Source organism: Microcaecilia unicolor, chromosome 4 (assembly GCF_901765095.1).
Source record: "Microcaecilia unicolor chromosome 4, aMicUni1.1, whole genome shotgun sequence".
Lineage (NCBI taxonomy): Eukaryota > Metazoa > Chordata > Amphibia > Gymnophiona > Siphonopidae > Microcaecilia > Microcaecilia unicolor.
Window position 1 is genome coordinate 322387595 of NC_044034.1, and position 21275 is coordinate 322408869.

The 21275-nt window shown below is 44.6% G+C and overlaps 1 protein-coding gene across 4 annotated transcripts in view; it reads right to left on the reverse strand.

Moving 5' to 3' along the window:
- The window catches only part of DDHD2 (DDHD domain containing 2), a 79525-nt gene that overhangs the window by 20442 nt on the left and 37808 nt on the right, over positions 1-21275 (reverse strand). For all 4 annotated transcript variants that reach the window (XM_030201941.1, XM_030201940.1, XM_030201939.1 and 1 more), the window contains exons 10-16: positions 13400-13516; positions 12843-12938; positions 8765-8893; positions 6446-6601; positions 4231-4333; positions 1938-2087; positions 1022-1184 (exon numbers count right to left, since the gene is read on the reverse strand). In XM_030201941.1, coding sequence (XP_030057801.1) covers positions 1022-1184; positions 1938-2087; positions 4231-4333; positions 6446-6601; positions 8765-8893; positions 12843-12938; positions 13400-13516 — 914 coding nt within the window. The remainder of the gene's footprint in view (positions 1-1021; positions 1185-1937; positions 2088-4230; positions 4334-6445; positions 6602-8764; positions 8894-12842; positions 12939-13399; positions 13517-21275) is intronic.

The following is a 21275-nucleotide window of genomic DNA, read 5'->3' on the forward strand; positions in this document are numbered from 1 at the left end:
GAAGCCTAATCAGACTAGGACTATTGCATTGCTAGATACCATCTGAAAAAGCAGTGACACGGTCATCATGCCACACCTTTACTTCGCATGACTACCTGGACCAAGCTTTAGTAGTAGAGATAGCCCAGTGAAGATGCTCTGGCTAATCTGTCCCTTTGAGCAAGCAACTCTCACATTATGTCAATGTGAGCTGCTCTTGAAATTCTAAACGTATTAAGAGTTTGGGCAACCTGAAACTTGGGATTCACCTGCTTGTGTCCGACTCAATCCTACTTGTTGACAGAAAAAGCAATGTTGCTTTGTCTAAACAGGTGTTTTCTGTAGATAGCAGGGTTGATCAGGCACACAGTCCATTCCATTTCCTCAACAGTTGCCCAATTCCTCAAGCTTTGAAACTGACTGAGGAACCAAGGAGACCACTGCATGTGGGAAGAGCCATACATACTCTGAACTGAAGATCAGAGCTATGGGAGAACAGTTCTGTCCCTGCAAAATTGGATGATGTCAACCAAGTGTGTGCCTGATTAATCCTGCAGTCTATGGAAAACACCTGTTACAAGCGAGTAACATTGCTTCATCCTGTCATATCCCCCCACCCCCAAATAAAAACAAGCAATGTTCTCCCATAGAGCCTACAATTTGAAGGAAAGAGACCATTAGTCAGAAACACAGCTGCATAGTGTGTGTCTTGTATATATACTATGAAAAGAGGGTTGCTGCCATACTATGAAAAGAGGGTTCCTGCCTTACCAGTAAGAGATGACGAGACTGGGTTCTTACCAAAAGAGGTAGTCATGTTAGTCTACAAAGAGGCTGATGACACTTTACAGATGAAGCAATTTATGAAGGTATGAGCTTTTGAAGAGAAGAGTCCATCTTATTCTTGAAAGCTCATGATTCAATAAAATCAGTCTATAAAAAGGTGCCACTGACCTTTGTCATTTTTTTGGCACTGAACAGTGTTTGAACAATGACAGAGAGGGCACCACTATAGGAGAAGGGGGAGTGCTAAGGGTCTTACCAGTAACAGAGGTGGCTCTGTAGTGCAAATAGATACTCATTAAAGCTTTCGATGGGCTTCTCTTGCAGCACATAGTCGAACCTCTGACCTCCATTTAACATCCCAACATTAAGTGGAGATTCCTCCTTCTCTTCTGAATGTGAGACTTCCTCTAGCTTCACATCTGAACTTAAGCAAGACAAAACAGGGTTGCAACACAATGGTACTACATTGGCAAATGACAGCACTGCATTCCACACACCAGGGATGGGCATAAAGAGCACTGGACATGCATGGGATATATATGAGCAGTGGTAGCATTACATATTAAATTATATTAAAGAAAAAGATATAAAACTGCAAATTTTGAACACACCCATTTAACTGTATTTTAGGAAAAGTGAAAAAAACTTAAAGGTGTTTCATTTTTGAGGTCCGTGGGAAAAGGATATTAATTTGCATGAATACAAACCAAAAAAATCAAAATAAATTATCATCAATTAATATAAGGAACCTAAATTCTGTCATCTATCAACAAACCTAGAGACCCAGGGGACAGGAGACCTGCCATTGAGAGAAGGAAGGAGAGCGAAGGGGTACTACATGGAGAAAGAGGGGGATGGGATGAGAACACTGTACTAGAGAAACAGAATGAGCGATGGAGTGAAGGAGAAAATAAAAATAAAACATTATCAGTCTCATTCCTCAGACTTGATGAAAGTCACAATTGACCAAAAATGTGTTGGAGGTAGGGAAGGAAAAAAAGTGGAGAGAAACAGGTTTGATTCAGGTATTCCTTCCTGTACATCTGCATACTAGAGCAGGTCTGAGCATAGCTCTAAGCAGAGTGTATATTCAAAGACACTCGTACATCATTGTCAGCGAAGGGGGGAAACCCTTAATATGTGATACAGATTTGTAGGCCTGCCCAACTCACCACTTTCTTTGCCTGGGCTTGACTGGCACTCCGGTGCCGTCTCAATGGCTTGTAATGCCTCTGATACAGGAGGTCTGGTGAAGGACTCCCAAGCAGTCCTCAGGGATCCAAGCAAATTTTTCTTGATATCTGTTAGACCTTCTCTCAGCTCTTTAAGAACAAAACAAAATGAAGTTATTTAACAGCTAGAGATAAAGTGCCCTCTGAAGTTAGCAACTCCAGAGGGTCTGTATGTGGATTCACAGGAGGGTGAGCAGAGAATATACCAAATGAAGCAGCCCAGTAGCTAATCAGCTGTCAGTTTTAAAGGATAAAAAAGCAGTGAAATCTATCTAACACTAACTGATATAACCACCCAAAACAGCAGCAACCTGGATCTCAAAACTTATTTCAGGTTGAAGTGTCATGAAATGTAGCTTTGTGAAGATGCTGCTTAGCCACTGCAAGATGGAATTACACATCAGGAGAGCTATGGACTACCAGCCCAGAACCCCAATGTCACAAAACGCCTAGTCACCCACCTGGGGTTAACCTTGTTGCCACCTGGAGGGTCTTGTCCCCCCCAGCACAGTTCAGGTCCACCTGCACCTGCCGCTTGTGCTCTACACTAGCACCCTCCTCCCACCGACTGGGTCACAACTGTCTCTGGACGAGTCTTCTGCTTTCAAATTATCCCCAGTGATTTCTAGGTTACTGGAGGCCACACTCCCAGAGGTCTCACAGTTCCCAGAAAGCACTCACAGACCCAACACACAAACCACCGGGATTTTTAGTCAGTCCAGACAAGCAGAGCGAACAATTACATTTATTCTCATAAAATACTGAACAGTGAACTATAAAACAGATGCGAAAAAATAGCACACAATAACAGGTAACTGAAATAGAGATTAATTATAAACTACTTAAACATTTTATCACTACTTGAATGGTGCCTGGAAAGTACGGGAAATATAGCTGCTCACCAGTTACAGAATATAACTGATCACAGGATCTGAGCAGAGAGGTCTTTCCCCCTCTACTTCCAAACTGAGACTGATTAATTACCTCACAGTTAAGCAGGAAAAAGAAAAAAAAAAAACCTGTCACTTCTGGTACAGCTTTAAAGAAAACAATTGCCATCTGGTGGCCAACCAGGAGAAACACATTATCAGCAAAACAATATAGTTCATAGGCACAGAAACCCACTGTTTCGCCACACCCAACTTCACTGCTGATTGAGAAACTACCCCGTGTCACGCAGTCTCTCCAGTTTATCCATGTATAGATCACAATGGCAACCTGGTCCAAGAAGAGGTGCCATGCGAATCCAAAGTACTCCTTGGGAAATTGCTTAAGATATCTAGAACTGGCACAACATTATGCTGACGCAATTGTGTGTGGGGTGGGGGTGGGGATGGGGGGGGCAAGATTCCTTCTTTCATGTGTGGTGAACTTGTCCAGCAGTGCAAACATTTTGGAAACCATTTCTTTCTCACCTAAATACCCTTCTACCAGTAACCTATCCACTAAGGGATGATGGCTGTTTATTACATCATAAGCTGGTGGGCATTCCAAAAGTGCACAAGTTAGTAACATCTGTTTTTACAGCTGCTAAGACTGTTCTAGCCAAACTTTGGAAACAATCTGCTCTATCACCACTTGAAACTGTCTTCAAAAAGGTGGATTATTATTGCTTGATGTCCCAACTGACGGCCTAGAAATATGGCAGAATTGTATCATATCACAAGATATGAACCATCTACACTACATGGAGAAAAGTTACTCTGAATGGATGAGCTGGACTTATCTGGTAGAACTTGATAAACCTGACCTAACCAACTACTATATTGATTGCTGGGAGATGGGCGGGGGGAGAGGTAAATCCTGTAAAACATAGTAAGCTGTAAAGAATAATATGTTGCAATATTGTTATTGGTTTGCTATATGATTGCTTACTGTTCTATAAAGGATTTTTTAAAAAACCAGTATTCCTTGAGCATAGCTATGGGTGAGCTGGGTGGGCCATGACCACTCCAATGTGCTCTCAGGCCCATCTTATTAGCAGCAATGACTCAGACCAAAAACAGAACTGGAGGCAGTGTCAACATCCCTTCTTCCTACTGCTCACCCATGTTAACCTCAGGCCCTCATCAAAACATTACTTATGTTTATGCCACTGAATGAAAACTCCTCTGATGTTCATGCATTCCCTGATGGCCAATGCAGATGCTCTACCTCAGCGTACAGGACAAGAAACACGAGGCAGGTCCACTGAACTCTTCCATGAAAGGAAGAGTAACTGCCAGGAACTTACCTAGATGCAGTCGCTTCCTGCCCTTATGGTGAGGTATGAGCATGGGCTCAAATTCCATATCTGTAGCCACCATGGGCTCAATCCTATAAGCCACCGGATCAAACTGTAAGAGATACGTGCAGAAAAGCGGGTGAGTAGAACCCAACTACAGTCAATGCAATCACTAGCTAGCTCCTGAACCACAAAATAAGAAAAACACCCAGTCGAGTCAGCAGATGAAGGTCCATCAAGCCCCCAGTCCAGGTAACAAATATCCAGCTGATCACAAACAAATTTTTCACAGCTCATTTCCAAGGATGAGCAATGGCTTTCTCAACACTTCCCGGCTAATTATTTTTTTCCTCCAGGAACTTGTCTAAACCCTTAGTTGCCTTAATCACATCCTCTAGCAACAGATTCTCTAAGTTAATTATCCACTATGTGAAAAAATAAGCTTTAAGATTTGTTTCAGTCTGTTGGTTGTTAGTTTAAATGGCATGTTCCTTTGTATTAGTATTGTTTGAAAGATTAAACACTCATCCCCTATGTAAACCTTGCATCTCACTCACAATTGTGTAACTTCTATCATATCTACTCTTAGATACCTCTTTTATAAGCTGTAGAGCCATTACCTGTTTTAAGCCTTTCCTCGTAAGAGATGTTCAATCTCCTATATTGGTTTTTTTTTTTTGCCCTTTGAATCTTTTCTAGTCCTGCTACATCGTTTTTTGAGATGGGGAGATCAGAATTGTGCCATCACACTAGGGACCTATAACAGAGGCATAATGCTGTTCTTAGTTTCTTTCTCTATTCCTTTTCTGATAATCCCTAATATTCTATTTGCTTCTTAGGCAGCCACAGGGCTGAAAATGTCAACATATTGTCTATAATGACCAAGATATTTTTCTTGAAAGGAGACTAATCCCACATCCAGCACTTGTACCTGTAATTGGTATTACTTTTCCCCATGAGTTATAAGAGCATAAGCGTTGCCATACTGGGACAGACCAAAGGTCCATCAAGCCCAGTAACCTGGCAAGATCCCAGAACAGTAAAACAGATTTTATGCTGCTTATAAAGTTACATAGTCCTCTATGTAACTTTATAAGTCTATGTTCTTTGAAAATGAGCCTCCACATCAACCAATTCACTTTTATTCACATTTGTTTACACCTTTAAAAAATGTGCAAAAAGTCTAATGAATTAAGGCAAGACTTGCCTTTGCTAAACGCATGCTGACACATTTCTATTAAGCTCTGTTTATTTATATGGTCAGAATTTTTTTTTTTTTTTTAAGAATAGCTTCTACTATTTGCATCTCTCCCATCCCTTCTAATTCATTCTGCCATTGCATTTGTTTCGTTAAACCTTATTTACCTTTCTCCTGTATACGTCTTCTATTACTTTCATTAGTCATATCTCATCTAGATTACTGTAACTCTCTCTTTGCTAATCTCCCTCTCATCTAATACAATCAACTACAGTAAAACTCCGCCATGGCATGCAAAACTTTGAACATATCACACCTCTGCTCAAGAACATTGGTTGCCTGTCTCTACATGAATTCAGTTTAAACCTCTCTCTTGTTTATAAAGGATTATAACCAGGTGCACCAGTCTATATTGCAAATCTCCTAATCCCATATATCCCAACCTGTAACCTACACTCCTCTCAACACCACTTCCTACAACTCCCTCCTTTTATATGACTGGACATCACACGTGAAACTGCTTGTTCATATGCTGCTCCTAAACACTGGAACACTCTACTTGTCATTATTAAGTTACAAACCTTCCCTCTTTAAAAACAAAACCCCAAAACCTGGCTATTCGGACAAACCTTCTCTCCTTAGCTCTTTTTTCTTCTTCCTTCCTTTATTTTTTATCTTGTAAACTGCTTTGATGCAATATTGCGAATAGCAGTATATCAAGTGTTTGTAAATAAACAAACCTTAATCTAACCTGTAGATATCACTCCCGTGCAAAGCCAGGACTCCCTCATGATCCCACCCATCCCAAGGAGTTATTCACACCACTTTTGTGGGAACTCCAGCCCTAGTTGATCCCAGGAGCAGAAGTCCAGACCTTGGAATCAAATCTGTGTCTCATGCACAAGAGTACACCACTGTCACTGAGCCATCAAGCCAGATCCCTTCTGTAGTTGCCCATATGATAGGTGAGAATGGCTTGGTCTCTCACACTCCCAGCACTCCCCCTTTGGCACAGATCTCACATACAGGATGGTAAATATTGAGAAAGCGTCCACATGTGGGAAATTGGTAGCGTGGGTCAATCCTCTTCAGACCTCTGACAGTGAGGAACATTCCAATGGGAGATCCCCAGGCAAAGAAGATCAATGGTTTGAAGATCAGCTGTGGGTAGGTAATAGGAACCTGGAAGTACCAAAAATAAGAGAAAAGTTTTCTTCATAGCACTAGCAGCGTCTCTTAAATTTAAACTGGAAAGTTTAGGGTCATTGTATCATCCCGGTCGTATGGTTACCAATCAGTGAGGTTACTTACCTGTAATATGGGTTCTCTGTGGACAGCAGGATAAATCTGTCACACACTGATTACATCATCAGATAGAGCCATGGATAGATTAGCTCTCCTGCAACTCAGATATGCCTCATAGGCCTTCTTCAGTAGTGCTTGCACCCCCGACCACTGTGCTCACCCGTTTTTGCCTTAGTGCGTTCTCCAACTATCAGCATATTCACTGTAGTGGCAAGGTGGGTAGGTTTGTGTGGCTAACTTAACCTGCTGTCCAAGGAGAACTCCGTCATAGGTAAGTAACATAATTTTCTCCACAGACAAACAGGGACAATCACACACACTGGTGACTCCCAAGCCGACTCCCGACTTGGCGAGACGGGTGTCTGAGCTCCAGGCGCTGTCCTGTTGAGACCCATTTCTGCAATTCTCAGAGTCCGAAGTTACGGTACGTACTGTGCCTTCCTTCCTGCCTAAGGTGCGTTCAGCGTTTCACCTAAACCAGCCTATTTTTCTGCCCTCCTTTACTAGGGAGTAGTTTCCGGAATCTTTTGGGCAGTTGCACCTTCTGGATGTGTGCAGGGCTCTGTTGCAGTATCTGCAGATGTCAAATGCTTTCAGGACCTCTGATCACCTTTTTGTATTGTTGTCAGGTCCTCGCAGAGGGTCTCCAGCGTCTAAAGTCACTATAACCCGTTGTCTTAAGGAAGCCATTTTTTCTGCATATCTGCTATCTGGCCGGCCTCCGCCTGACGCCTTTAGGGCACATTCCACAAAAGCAATTTCCTCCTCTTGGGCTGAGACGGGAGCACTCTCTCTTCGAGATATGTAGTGCAGCTACTTGGGCTTCTAAGCTCTTTTTTGCCCGTCATTACAGGCTGGATGTGGCTGCCAGGAGGGACGCGCTTTTTGGAGCGCAAGTGCTTGCGCGTGGTGTGGCTTGTTCCCGCCCTATCTAGGGATTGCTTTGATACATCCCATTCGTAATGGATTCATCTGCTGCTGATGACAAGGAAGGGAAAATTAGGTTCTTACCTTGGTAATTTTCTTTCCTTTAGTCACAGCAAATGGATCCATGATCCCTCCCTGATTGACTCTGTTTTGTGTTCAGTTTTTCCTGCAGACATGTTCCCTCATTGGGAGAAGTTGGGAAACAGTCTTCAGGATTTCTGTTCTACTACAGGAGGTAGAGTTAGTCCCTCCTTTGTGTTATTGCTCCTGTTCTGGGGCGTTCGTTCGCTGTGAAGAAAGTTCATGTTATGCTACTTTGCAGTTTAACACTGCTTTGGAAGCTTCAAAATATTGAGAGGCAGATGGAACTAGCTGTCCTAGAGGCACTATGGTTTCAGTGTTCTCTATCTCCCCCTGCTGGTAGGTGGACACAACCCATTCGTAATGGATTCATCTGCTGTTGATGACAAGGAAAGGAGAGCTAATCTGTCCATGGCACTGTCAAATGATGTCACCAGTGAATGTGGTTGACTTATCCTGCTTGTCCACAGAGAATTCCCATGTCATGGCAAAGGAAGAGATTTTAAGAGATACCAAGTACAATCTTGCTTAATACTCTCCTTCCTTTATCCTTGTAGGTTTAATCTAATCTAAATTCTCTAAATAACTCAGACCTTTGTATTTCTCTCTTCTTCCACCTTTTATATTTTCTTGCCCTTTCACCAGTTCTGTACTGCCAGCCCTGGATGAGGAAGAAGTAGTTATCTGCTTACTACTACTACTACTACTACTTATCATTTCTACTAGTACTTAAAAAAAACCTTTATTCTTAGAAAGCTATGAAAATTAAGTCAGTTATTTAAAATATTTATTTTTCTACCTTTTTAAAACTAGATGTTGCTGCTGTGAGGTGCAGGGCATGCTTTTCAGTGACAGAGGACAAATGCAGGATCCTTGTCCTGAGTCACTGGCAGCTTCATTGTTCTCTCAAGGTTACTTAATTTGTAATAAAGACATTTATTAAACATAGTGTGTTGAAGTCACATTTGCTAGCTTCAAATACCTCTTTTCATGCAGAATATCTAGCTACGCAACAGATCTTATTCACATCACCTGTCCAATTCTTATGTCAAAGTACTCATAGTCCAGTCCATCATGCAAGCCGACTTCAGTGAGAGGCAGCTGGGAGGGTTTGCTTGAGCCATCTCCACTGGGGACTGAATGACCCAGTCTGCCACTATCCTGTGGGAGGACAACAGAAAAGTTACTACTACTACTTATCATTTCTATAGCGCTACTAGACGTACGCAGCGCTGTACACTTGAACATGAGGAGACAGTCCTTGCTCGACAGAGCTTACAATCTAATTAGAACAGACAAACAGGAAAAAGTTAGGCGAGAACTGCTGACAGAAGTTGTGCACTGCCTCAGGAATGGATGCAGGTCCTATAAGTTATTCCATTCACCTTTTAGGAGTCTGGAAGGTCTTTTATATGGGGTTCTATTTCCTCAAGACAATGTTGTATCCACAGCAGCTACTACTGTCCCCCCTCCCATGGCACATCAAGAGATGTGCCCACTCTGCTGGGCAGCTGATCAGCACAGAACAGAGGCTAGCTCACCAAACCGTTTAGCTTAAATAGTATCAACCTGCATGGATCACCACAAATACATAGTAGCCCCAATCTGGGAATGTTATAGATATTTCTATTTCTCTGCTACACCTTCTGTTGGCATGCACGCTGTGGGGCAAGACATTACCCAGACAGGTATATTTCTATGTATGTTGCCACCAACTACACAGTACTCTACACTTATCCATAAACAAATTTATTACTGCTGTTATTCTATTACCTATCAGTCTTGAATGATGTATCTGAAGCTGAACGGCATTCACTAGTGCCACCTTTCACTGAACTTTATTGATACTGATTTCAAGGAGTAAGAAAACATTGAATCAGCTAATGATTCATTTCTGGCATTACAATACAAAGTTATTTTACCCCTGACACAGGCGTATATGTATGCCGAAACACAGCCGTGTCGAGCCTGCCTTCATTTGCTGAATATAAGAATAACAACGAATCATCAAGTTCCATATATGTTGTCTGGCTCCACTATTTGACTTGACTTTGGACTACCAGTCTTGAGAATATCAGAGCACTTAAAATGAAAACCAGGGTCTGTTTTCTGTGGGTACTATACCAACAATTTTTCCCTGGCAGAACAAGGTGCAGCATTTATCAGAAGGAATTTTTTTCTTCTTTTTCTAACACATTTTGCTCCTGCCAGGTCCCAACTGTCACTGCTGCAACCTCAAACAGCCAACCAGAACAATACTGTTGCTTTCCTGTAGATAGGGAAACAGTTGACTTTTTAAAACCGCTAGGATGGCCACCAGTGCTATTAATCCTATTCTTTCATCACTATTCAGCGTGGAAAAGTCAATGAAAAGGCAAGTCTTTCCTCTCCTACCATCTCCTGTGCCAACTTGACATTTAAAAACAAGGAGCGAGAGAGAGAAAGAGAGAGAATGTATCTCTTCCCTGCACCTAATTCCTGCCCATATTAACCTTGGGCCCTGCCTGAGAACTGGTACTACTACTACTACTATTTAGCATTTCTATAGCGCTACAAGGCATACGCAGCGCTGCACAAACATAGAAGAAAGACAGTCCCTGCTCAAAGAGCTTACAATCTAATAGACAAAAAATAAAGTAAGCAAATCAAATCAATTAATGTGTACAGGAAGGAGGAGAGGAGGGTAGGTGGAGGTGAGTGGTTACAAGTGGTTACGAGTCAAAAGCAATGTTAAAGAGGTGGGCTTTCAGTCTAGATTTAAAGGTGGCCAAGGATGGGGCAAGACGTAGGGGCTCAGGAAGTTTATTCCAGGCGTAGGGTGCAGCGAGACAGAAGGCGCGAAGTCTGGAGTTGGCAGTAGTGGAGAAGGGAACAGATAAGAAGGATTTATCCATGGAGCGGAGTGCACGGGAAGGGGTGTAGGGAAGGACGAGTGTGGAGAGATACTGGGGAGCAGCAGAGTGAGTACATTTATAGGTTAGTAGAAGAAGTTTGAACAGGATGCGAAAACAGATAGGGAGCCAGTGAAGGGTCTTGAGGAGAGGGGTAGTATGAGTAAAGCGACCCTGGCAGAAGACGAGACGGGCAGCACAGTTTTGAACCGATTGGAGAGGGGAGAGGTGACTAAGTGGAGGCCAGCAAGAAGCAGATTGCAGTAGTCTAAACGAGAGGTGACAAGGGTGTGGATGAGGGTTTTGGAAGAGTGCTCGGAAAGAAAGGGGCGGATTTTACGGATGTTGTAAAGAAAGAAATGACAAGTCTTGGCGATCTGCTGGATATGAGCAGAGAAGGAGAGAGAAGAGTCAAAGATGACCCCAAGGTTTCAAGCTGAGGAGACAAGGAGAATGAGAGAGCCATCAACAGAAATAGAAAACGGGGGGAGTGGGGAGGTGGGTTTGGGGGGAAAAATAAGAAGCTCGGTTTTGGTCATGTTTAATTTCAGGTGGTGTTGAGACATCCAGACAGCAATGACAGACAAGCACGCTGAAACTTTGGTTTGGATGCAAGGTGAGATATCAGGGGTAGAAACGTAGATTTGGGAGTCATCAGCATAGAGATGGTAGGAAAAGCCATGGGATGAGATTAATGAATCAAGTGAAGAAGTGTAGATAGAAAAGAGGAGGGGACCAAGAACAGAACCCTGAGGTACGCCGACAGGCAGAGGGATAGAAGTAGAAGAGGATCCACCAGAGTGAACACTAAAGGTGCGGAGGGAGAGGTAGGAAGAGAACCAGGAAAGGACAGAGCCCTGGAATCCAAGTGAGGACAGGGTATCGAGAAGTATGCTGTGATCGACAGTGTCAAAAGCAGCGGAAAGATCAAGAAGAATGAGGATGGAATATTGACCTCTGGATTTAGCCAGTAATAGGTCATTGGAGACTTTAGTAAGCGCAGTTTCGGTTGAGTGGAGAGGGCGAAAACCAGATTGTAGTGGGTCAAGAATAGCATGTGAGGAGAGAAAAATCAAGGCAGCGGTGGTGAACAGCACGCTCAAGTAATTTGGAGAGAAAAGGAAGGAGGGACATGGGTCGGTAATTAGAGGGACAAGTAGGGTCGAGTGAAGGCTTCTTAAGGAGAGGTGTGACCACAGCATGTTTAAAGGCAGCAGGGACAGTCGCAGTGGAAAGTGAGAGGTTGAGAATGTGACAGATAAAAGGTATAAGAGCAGGTGAGATGGCATTAAGAAGGTGGGTGGGAATGGGATCAGAGGAACAGGTGGTACATTTTGAGGAAGAAAGCAGAAGTGTAGTTTCCTCTATAGTAACTTCAGGAAAAGAGGAAAAGGAATGAGGAGAAGGAGAAAGAGGGGAACGGACTAGTGGAGGGAGAGGTGGCGAGGCAGAGAATTCAAGGTTTATCTTTTGAACCTTGTCGTGAAAGAATTCAGCAAGGGTCTGAGGAGATAATGAAGGGGGAGTTGGGGGAGGGGCATAAGTATTGCCACACTGGGACAGATCAAAGGTTCCTCAAGCCCAGCATTCTGTTTCCAACAGTGGCCAATCCAGGTCACAAATACCTGGCAAGATCCCGAAAACATTCAATACATTTTATGCTGCTTATCCCAGAAATAGCAGTGGATTTTCCCCAAGTCAATTTAATAATGGTCTATGGACTTTTCCTTTAGGAAGAAGTCCAGACCTTTTTTAAACCCTACTAAGCTAACCACCTTTACCACATTCTCTGGCAACAAATGCCAGAGTTTAATTACACTAGAAAAGAAAGCACAGATGAAAAGAACTGTAAGGGTAAAGTCAAATGTTTAGGAACCCAGTACCTTCTGACAAGCAAAAGAGGAGTTACCCTTTAGTGTCCAATGTTCCCATCAATCTGTTCCCATATGGCTTATTACGGGAACATTGGGCACTAAAGGGTTAAACAAGGGGAAGAAATAAAGGATGATATGTGTATCTTTTGGAGTGTTCACTTGTTCTTTGAACACGAGGCACCACCAGTGGAGTGGGTAATCTACACTGCTTTTCCCACTCTCCTGACAAGCATCAATAACAGCAACATGAATGTTAGGAAATGGAACTGCAGAACAAAACTAATGTTTTGCTCCATGCATGCAATAGGAAATTAAGGGTCTCTTTCCCTTCCTGCCATGCATTACCTGCCTGATCTTCTGGGTCTTTAGGTAGCTCAATATTTTCTTTCTTGGTCCCATAGGAATTCCCAATTCTTTCAGGTCATTTTCTGAACAAAGAACCTGGATTTTGTTTTGTGGGGGGGGGGGGGGGGGGGGGGGAGAGAAGATAGTTTATATTATACATACATTGAGAAGTTAAACTCCTCTATAACAGGTGGTGCCAGCAGAAAAGAAGAAAATTACTTATGTTCTGCTCTTTGGTGTCACCTCCTATTTCATTAAAACTACTTTAATTTTCAGATTTTTTTTTCAGTTCATTTTTTTTAAACATTAGCAGTTCAACATTGCTTCCCTTTCCTATATGTACACCCTCTGTTTTTCTATGATTGGGGCACATGCTTTCCTTTATACAATAAAACATTTCAGACATCATTACTTTTTCCTTGCAGGGATTTCACTACACAGCTTGGAAGAACCTGGACCCTAATATAAAGAACAGCTCTTGTAAGTGATAAAGAAAGATATGAAGTAAATAGTACATTTAACAGCAGTGAAGTGACATGTCCACATGAGTGTCTTACCAGGGTTTCATGATCAATCTTCTCTTTCTCTAAAACAGCACAATATTCTGAGAGTTCCAGCTTCTGGAGGACACCCAGCAGAGTCTCAGCATCTCCCCCAGCACCTTCCTTCAGCTCCTGAAAACAAAATCACAGAAGGAAAAACAGTTTATGTTTATCTGTGTTCCCTCACTATCAACGGTTTTTATCAGGTTGTCTTATGCTAACCCTGCACTCATTGATCTATGGTTTAAGAAAGACCCACAGTAAGGACCCACAGCTGAGTAATAACTCAGTAGATATTTCAGCCATTCCAGTTCTCACTCTTGGTTCAGTTATGGTTCAAACACAGATGCAAACAGAGCCAGCTTAACAGGCAAGTCAGCAAGGCACTGGTTTAGGTCGCCAAAAGGGAGCCAAAAATTTGGCTCTGTTTTTCACAACAGTGGAAGCTCCTTCCATTGCTCACTGTGCAGCGCTCATCTTCAGCTTGTCCTTGAATTTGGCTGCCGGCAGGTTTTAAAACATGATTAGCAGTAAGGAGAAACTCAGAATAAACAACCTTCTTAAACAATTCACTAACCTAACACTAACCAGATGAGCAAGCATGTGTGGACCTCTCTCATCTCTGGACAACTTGTAAAGAACAAGACATTTGCAGGAAGCAACATGCAAAGTGACAGTTGTTATTTGACCCATTACTTCGCAATGACTAAACATCTCAGAATCCTCAAGCGGGCAGGCCTCTGGATTAATGGGAAGGACTAATGGAAAGAAAGTGATCAGGTAAGACCTAATTTCTTCTTCCATTATGTAGCTTCCCACTATTCCAGAACCTGTGGGATGCTATAAAGGAATACCTAGAGTGGGTGGGATCCTGGTGCCTCAAAAATCTGCCGGAGACAGTAAGGTAGTCTATGCCCGGTATATCACTGTATGCCCTGTAGTATAAGCCCACAGGTCCTGAGGAGCCTGCTTCCTCGCAAGCAAATAAGATGAAGCAATAGTCTCCTTCAGCCATCTAGCTTGGAAGCCATGAGGCCAAGCCTCTGTCTACGAAAAAGCACAAACAGTTTGTCCAATTTGCGAAACTCATTTGTGACTTCCAGATATCTAAGGACGACTCTATACACATCAAGAAGCTTAAAAGAAGAACTTCTTCATCCTCTCTGGAAAAGGATGGAAACTCCATAGATTGGTTGAGGTGAAATGCTGATACCATTTTCGGAAGAAAACTAATCATGCACAGGGAGACCATCGCCTCAGAAAAGCAAAGAAAGGGATCCCAACCAGAGAGAGTCAAACTCCTCGGAGAAAGCGAAGATACTTACCCGTAGCAGGTATTCTCCGAGGACAGCAGGCTGAATATTCTCACAATCCCACCCACCTCCCCTTGGAGTTGTTTGTTTTTACTTAATTTGTTTATGCTTTAGACTTAACTGAGGTACGCGCTCGCGCTGCGGGCATAAAGTCAATCCGCGCATGTAGTGTGCACTGCACACTCGCCAGAAGGCTCTAGCAAAGTTTTTCTTTTTTGCTATGGCAAAATGCCGGTTCCCGGGCCGACGCGGACGTCAACCCGCTTGTGAGAATATTCAGCCTGCTGTCCTTGGAGAATACCTGCTACAGCTAAGTATCTTCGCTTTACAATCTTATGGAGATGTAGCTGGCTTTACGATTAATGTGCAGAAGTCAGAAATCCTTAATACTGACAAAGAGAAAGCTCAACAATTACAACACTCTTCCTTTTAAATGGGTGACCCGCTCTAGTCGATATTTGGGTGTGGGTTCAATTAAATTCTACGCAAGATTTGTATAAGCTAAATTTCCTCCCTAAATTAAGAGAGCTGCTTTTAGAATTGGAACATTGGGAAAGACTGCAAATATTTTGGGTGGGTCACATTCGTGCCCTTAAACTGACAGTCTTGTCAAAATTATTGTACTTGTTTTTGATCACTCTGGTGGATATACCAAAGAATTTCTTTCAGACATTAACTAGAAAGGTATTTGCATAAATATATGGAAAGAAAGGCCCCAGAGAGTATGTAGAAAGATGCTATACCAACTTAAACAAGGGGGAATGTGTACCCCACTTTGAGTTGTATTATAACTGGTTGCGGAAGGAGACTAAACTTTGGCTACAAACTAAGCAACATTTAGCTGGGTGGGCACTCCAATGGCTTCCTGCTAACCAGTTGAGGCATATTAGCACTCAGCTTAATTGTATCATGTAGACCCCCCTAGAGGCATGGGTAAATATAGGACTAAGATGTTCCCAGAGCAGAACTACTTTCTACTAACTCCCATCATATATGCCCCTCAGTTCCCACCAGGAATGAACGATCAAATTTATGTTAGATGGGCAGCAGCCTCATTACGTACTCTGGGTCAAATCTGGGAAGACGGCGAGCTTACTTCCTTTAAAGACTTGCAGGAAGAGGTTGGGATAGAGAATTAAGACGCCTTTCAATATAGGCAATTGAGAGATTTTACCCTTTGCAAGGCTCAGAGTGAATTCAGCCTTCCTGAAACATCACCAGAATGAGCAGGGATGGGACGACTTTCCTATGAGGAAAGGCTGAAACGGCTTGGACTCTTCAGCATGGAGAAAAGACGGCTGAGGGGAGATATGATAGAGGTATATAAAATACTGAGTGGAGTGGAACAAGTAGACATTAATCGCTTGTTTACTCTTTCCAAAAATACTAGGACTAGGGGGCATGCAATGAAGCTACAAAGTAGTAAATTTAAAATGAATCGGAGAAAATATTTCTTTACTCTGGAATTTGTTGACAGAGAATGTGGTAAAAGCAGTTAGCTTAGCGGGGTTTAAAAAAGGTTTGGATGGCTTCCTAAAAGAAAAGTCCATAAGCCATTATTAAAATGGACTTGGGAAAATCCACTGCTTATTTCTAGGATAAGCAGCATAAAATGTATTGTGGATTGGCCACTGCTGGAAACAGGATACTGGGCTTGATGGACCTTTGGTCTGTCCCAGTATGGCAACACTTATGTTCTTATATGTACTTATAAGCATTATATGTTCAGGCACTGGCAAAAGGGTGTCTCCCAGATCTATAAAGCTTTGCTAGTGAGCGATACACCAGGGACACAACATACTGCTAAATGGGAGAGGTCCTAGCATCAATATATGAGACTAAGCAATGGGGTAAAATGTTTCAATTTTTGTTCAAGATCTCAGTGGCTACCCTAATGATAGAGAATGGATTATTATATTACAAAACAGTAGGTATCCCCAAAGAAATGCACAGGCTGGTGACACACATATTTGCAGCAGCAAAGATTACCCTAACCCAGCATTACCCAGAAGTAGGGTGGTCGCGACCACCCTGCCTCTGGAGACTGTTTTTAAGAAAGTGGACTACTATTGTTTAATGTTACATCTCACAGCTTGGAAATTTGTCAGGATCGTATCATACTACAAGTTTTGGGATGTCTATATGGCCTGTAAAGACCGATCGTTGGGTGTTAAGACTTCTTAATACCAACTTTAGAGGATCAGTTTGGACTGCATAACCAAGACATGGGCATCCTGCATAAAGAGGCGAACAACGGATAAAGTGTCTATTGTATTTCTGTTGAAGAAAGGTTATTTTGTTGGTATATACTGCTTTACATGACAAAAAGTGACACGGAAAAAAAAGATGGGTTATTTTACCATTAACTTGTGATAATTTAGCACTGGTCCAATTTTATGTAATGAGACTTAGTTACTAATAATTTGGATTATCAGTAGAAGAATATGTCTTAATGGTAGCCCATGTTGATAACTTCCCCACTTTAGTGTGGAAAGATAGGGAGGAGAGAGGATTTAAAGTGGGGCTGGCAAGCAGCAGAAAAGGCCAGAGGGGTTTGGAAGGATGAGAGACAAAGAAAGGGGAACAGGTCTTTGAAGGAGATGAAATAGGGAAGAATGGAAGCAGTAAAATGGGGAATGGAAGCCTGGATAGGGGTAAAGCATAAAAAAGGGATTGGAGGTGGCAAAGGTGATGAGTGATGGGGAAACAACTGGGACTGGAGTGAGAATTCAAACTAGAAGAGAGGTGATTACAGAGGGTAGAAATGGTTAACTGGGGGAATAGGAGGCTGAGGAAGGAATGAGACAGAGGTGGGGAAAGCGAATGCTACATACCTGTAGAAGGTATTCTCCGAGGACAGCAGGCTGATTGTTCTCACTGATGGGTTGACGTCCTCGGCAGCCCCCTCCATCGGAAAGTTTACTAGCAAAGGCCTTTGCTAGTCCTCGCGCGCCCATGCGCACTGCGCATGCGCAGCCGTCTTCCCCGCCCGAAACCGGCTCGAGCCGGCCAGTCCAGTATGTAGCAAGACAATACAGTTCAAGGGAAGACTCAACTCCAAAGGGGAGGCGGGCGGGTTTGTGAGAACAATCAGCCTGCTGTCCTCGGAGAATACCTTCTACAGGTATGTAGCATTCGCTTTCTCCGAGGACAAGCAGGCTGCTTGTTCTCACTGATGGGGTATCCCTAGCCCCCAGGCTCACTCAAAACAACAACCATGGTCAATTGGGCCTCGCAACGGCGAGGACATAACTGAGATTGACCTAAAAAATTTACCAACTAACTGAGAGTGCAGCCTGGAACAGAACAAACAGGGCCCTCGGGGGGTGGAGTTGGATCCTAAAGCCCAAACAGGTTCTGAAGAACTGACCTGCCCGAACCGACTGTCGCGTCGGGTATCCTGCTGCAGGCAGTAATGAGATGTGAATGTGTGGACAGATGACCACGTCGCAGCTTTGCAAATTTCTTCAATGGAGGCTGACTTCAAGTGGGCTACCGACGCAGCCATGGCTCTAACATTATGAGCCGTGACATGACCCTCAAGAGCCAGCCCCGCCTGGGCGTAAGTGAAGGAAATGCAATCTGCTAGCCAATTGGATATGGTGCGTTTCCCTACAGCCACTCCCCTCCTATTGGGATCAAAAGAAACAAACAATTGGGCGGACTGTCTGTGGGGCTGTGTCCGCTCCAGGTAGAAGGCCAATGCTCTCTTGCAGTCCAATGTGTGCAGCTGACGTTCAGCAGGGCAGGAATGAGGACGGGGAAAGAATGTTGGCAAGACAATTGACTGGTTCAGATGGAACTCCGACACGACCTTTGGCAGGAACTTAGGGTGAGTGCGGAGGACTACTCTGTTATGATGAAATTTGGTATAAGGAGCCTGGGCTACCAGGGCCTGAAGCTCACTGACTCTACGAGCTGAAGTAACTGCCACCAAGAAAATGACCTTCCAGGTCAAGTACTTCAGATGGCAGGAATTCAGTGGCTCAAAAGGAGGTTTCATCAGCTGGGTGAGAACGACATTGAGATCCCATGACACTGTAGGAGGCTTGACAGGGGGCTTTGACAAAAGCAAACCTCTCATGAAGCGAACAACTAAAGGCTGTCCTGAGATCGGCTTACCTTCCACACGGTAATGGTATGCACTGATTGCACTAAGATGAACCCTTACAGAGTTAGTCTTGAGACCAGACTCAGACAAGTGCAGAAGGTATTCAAGCAGGGTCTGTGTAGGACAAGAGCGAGGATCTAGGGCCTTGCTGTCACACCAGACGGCAAACCTCCTCCAATGAAAGAAGTAACTTCTCTTAGTGGAGTCTTTCCTGGAAGCAAGCAAGATGCGGGAGACACCCTCTGACAGACCCAAAGAGGCAAAGTCTACGCCCTCAACATCCAGGCCGTGAGAGCCAGAGACTGGAGGTTGGGATGCAGAAGAGCCCCTTCGTCCTGCGTGATGAGGGTCGGAAAACACTCCAATCTCCACGGTTCTGCGGAGGATAACTCCAGAAGAAGAGGGAACCAGATCTGACGCGGCCAAAAGGAGCAATCAGAATCATGGTGCCTCGGTCTTGCTTGAGTTTCAACAAAGTCTTCCCCACCAGAGGGATGGGAGGATAAGCATACAGCAGGCCCTCCCCCCAATCCAGGAGGAAGGCATCCGATGCCAGTCTGCCGTGGGCCTGAAGCCTGGAACAGAACTGAGGGACTTGTGGTTTGCTCGAGATGCAAAGAGATCCACCAAGGGGGTGCCCCACTCTTGGAAGATCTGACGCACCACTCGGGAATTGAGCGACCACTCGTGAGGTTGCATAATCCTGCTCAACCTGTCGGCCAGACTGTTGTTTACGCCTGCCAGATATGTGGCTTGGAGCACCATGCCGTTCCGGCGAGCCCAGAGCCACATGCTGACGGCTTCCTGACACAGGGGGCGAGATCCGGTGCCCCCCTGCTTGTTGACGTAGTACATGGCAACCTGGTTGTCTGTCTGAATTTGGATAATTTGGTGGGACAGCCGATCTCTGAAAGCCTTCAGAGCGTTCCAGATCGCTCGCAACTCCAGAAGATTGATCTGTAGATCGCGTTCCTGGAGGGACCAGCTTCCTTGGGTGTGAAGCCCATCGACATGAGCTCCCCATCCCAGGAGGGACGCATCCGTGGTCAGCACCTTTTGTGGCTGAGGAATTTGGAAGGGACGTCCCAGTGTCAAATTGGAGCAAATCGTCCACCAATATAGGGATTTGAGAAAACTTGTGGACAGGTGGATCACGTCCTCTAGACCCCCGGCGGCCTGATACCACTGGGAGGCTAGGGTCCATTGAGCAGATCTCATGTGAAGGTGGGCCATGGGAGTCACATGAACTGTGGAGGCCATGTGGCCCAGCAATCTCAACATCTGCCGAGCTGTGATCTGCTGGGACGCTCGCACCCGCGAGACGAGGGACAACAAGTTGTTGGCTCTCGCCTCTGGGAGATAGGCACGAGCCGTCCGAGAATCCAGCAGAGCTCCTATGAATTCGAGTTTCTGCACTGGTAGAAGATGGGACTTTGGGTAATTTATCACAAACCCCAGTAGCTCCAGGAGGCGAATAGTCATCTGCATGGACTGCAGGGCTCCTGCCTCGGATGTGTTCTTCACCAGCCAATCGTCGAGATATGGGAACACGTGCACCCCCAGCCTGCGAAGCGCCGCTGCTACCACAGCTAGGCACTTTGTGAACACCCTGGGCGCAGAGGCGAGCCCAAAGGGTAGCACACAGTACTGGAAGTGGCGTGCGCCCAACTGAAATCGCAGATACTGTCTGTGAGCTGGCAGTATCGGGATGTGAGTGTAGGCATCCTTCAAGTCCAGAGAGCATAGCCAATCGTTTTGCTGAATCATGGGGAGAAGGGTGCCCAGGGAAAGCATCCTGAACTTTTCTTTTACGAGATATTTGTTCAGGGCCCTTAGGTCTAGGATGGGACGCATCCCCCCTGTTTTCTTTTCCACAAGGAAGTACCTGGAATAGAATCCCAGCCCTTCTTGCCCGGATGGCACGGGCTCGACCGCATTGGCGCTGAGAAGGGCGGAGAGTTCCTCTGCAAGTACCTGCTTGTGCTGGAAGCTGTAGGACTGAGCTCCCGGAGGACAATTTGGAGGTTTTGAGGCCAAATTGAGGGTGTATCCTTGCCGGACTATTTGCAGAACCCACTGATCGGAGGTTATGAGAGGCCACCTTTGGTGAAAAGCTTTCAACCTCCCTCCGACTGGCAGGTCGCCGGCACTGACACTTGTATGTCGGCTATGCTCTGCTGGAGCCAGTCAAAAGCTCGCCCCTTGCTTTTGCTGGGGAGCCGCGGGGCCTTGCTGAGGCGCACGCTGCTGACGAGAGCGAGCGCGCTGGGGCTTAGCCTGGGCCGCAGGCTGTCGGGAAGGAGGATTGTACCTACGCTTACCAGAAGTATAGGGAACAGTCTTCCTTCCCCCGAAAAATCGTCTACCTGTAGAGGTAGAAGCTGAAGGCTGCCGGCGGGAGAACTTGTCGAATGCGGTGTCCCGCTGGTGGAGAGACTCTACCACCTGCTCGACTTTTTTCCCCAAA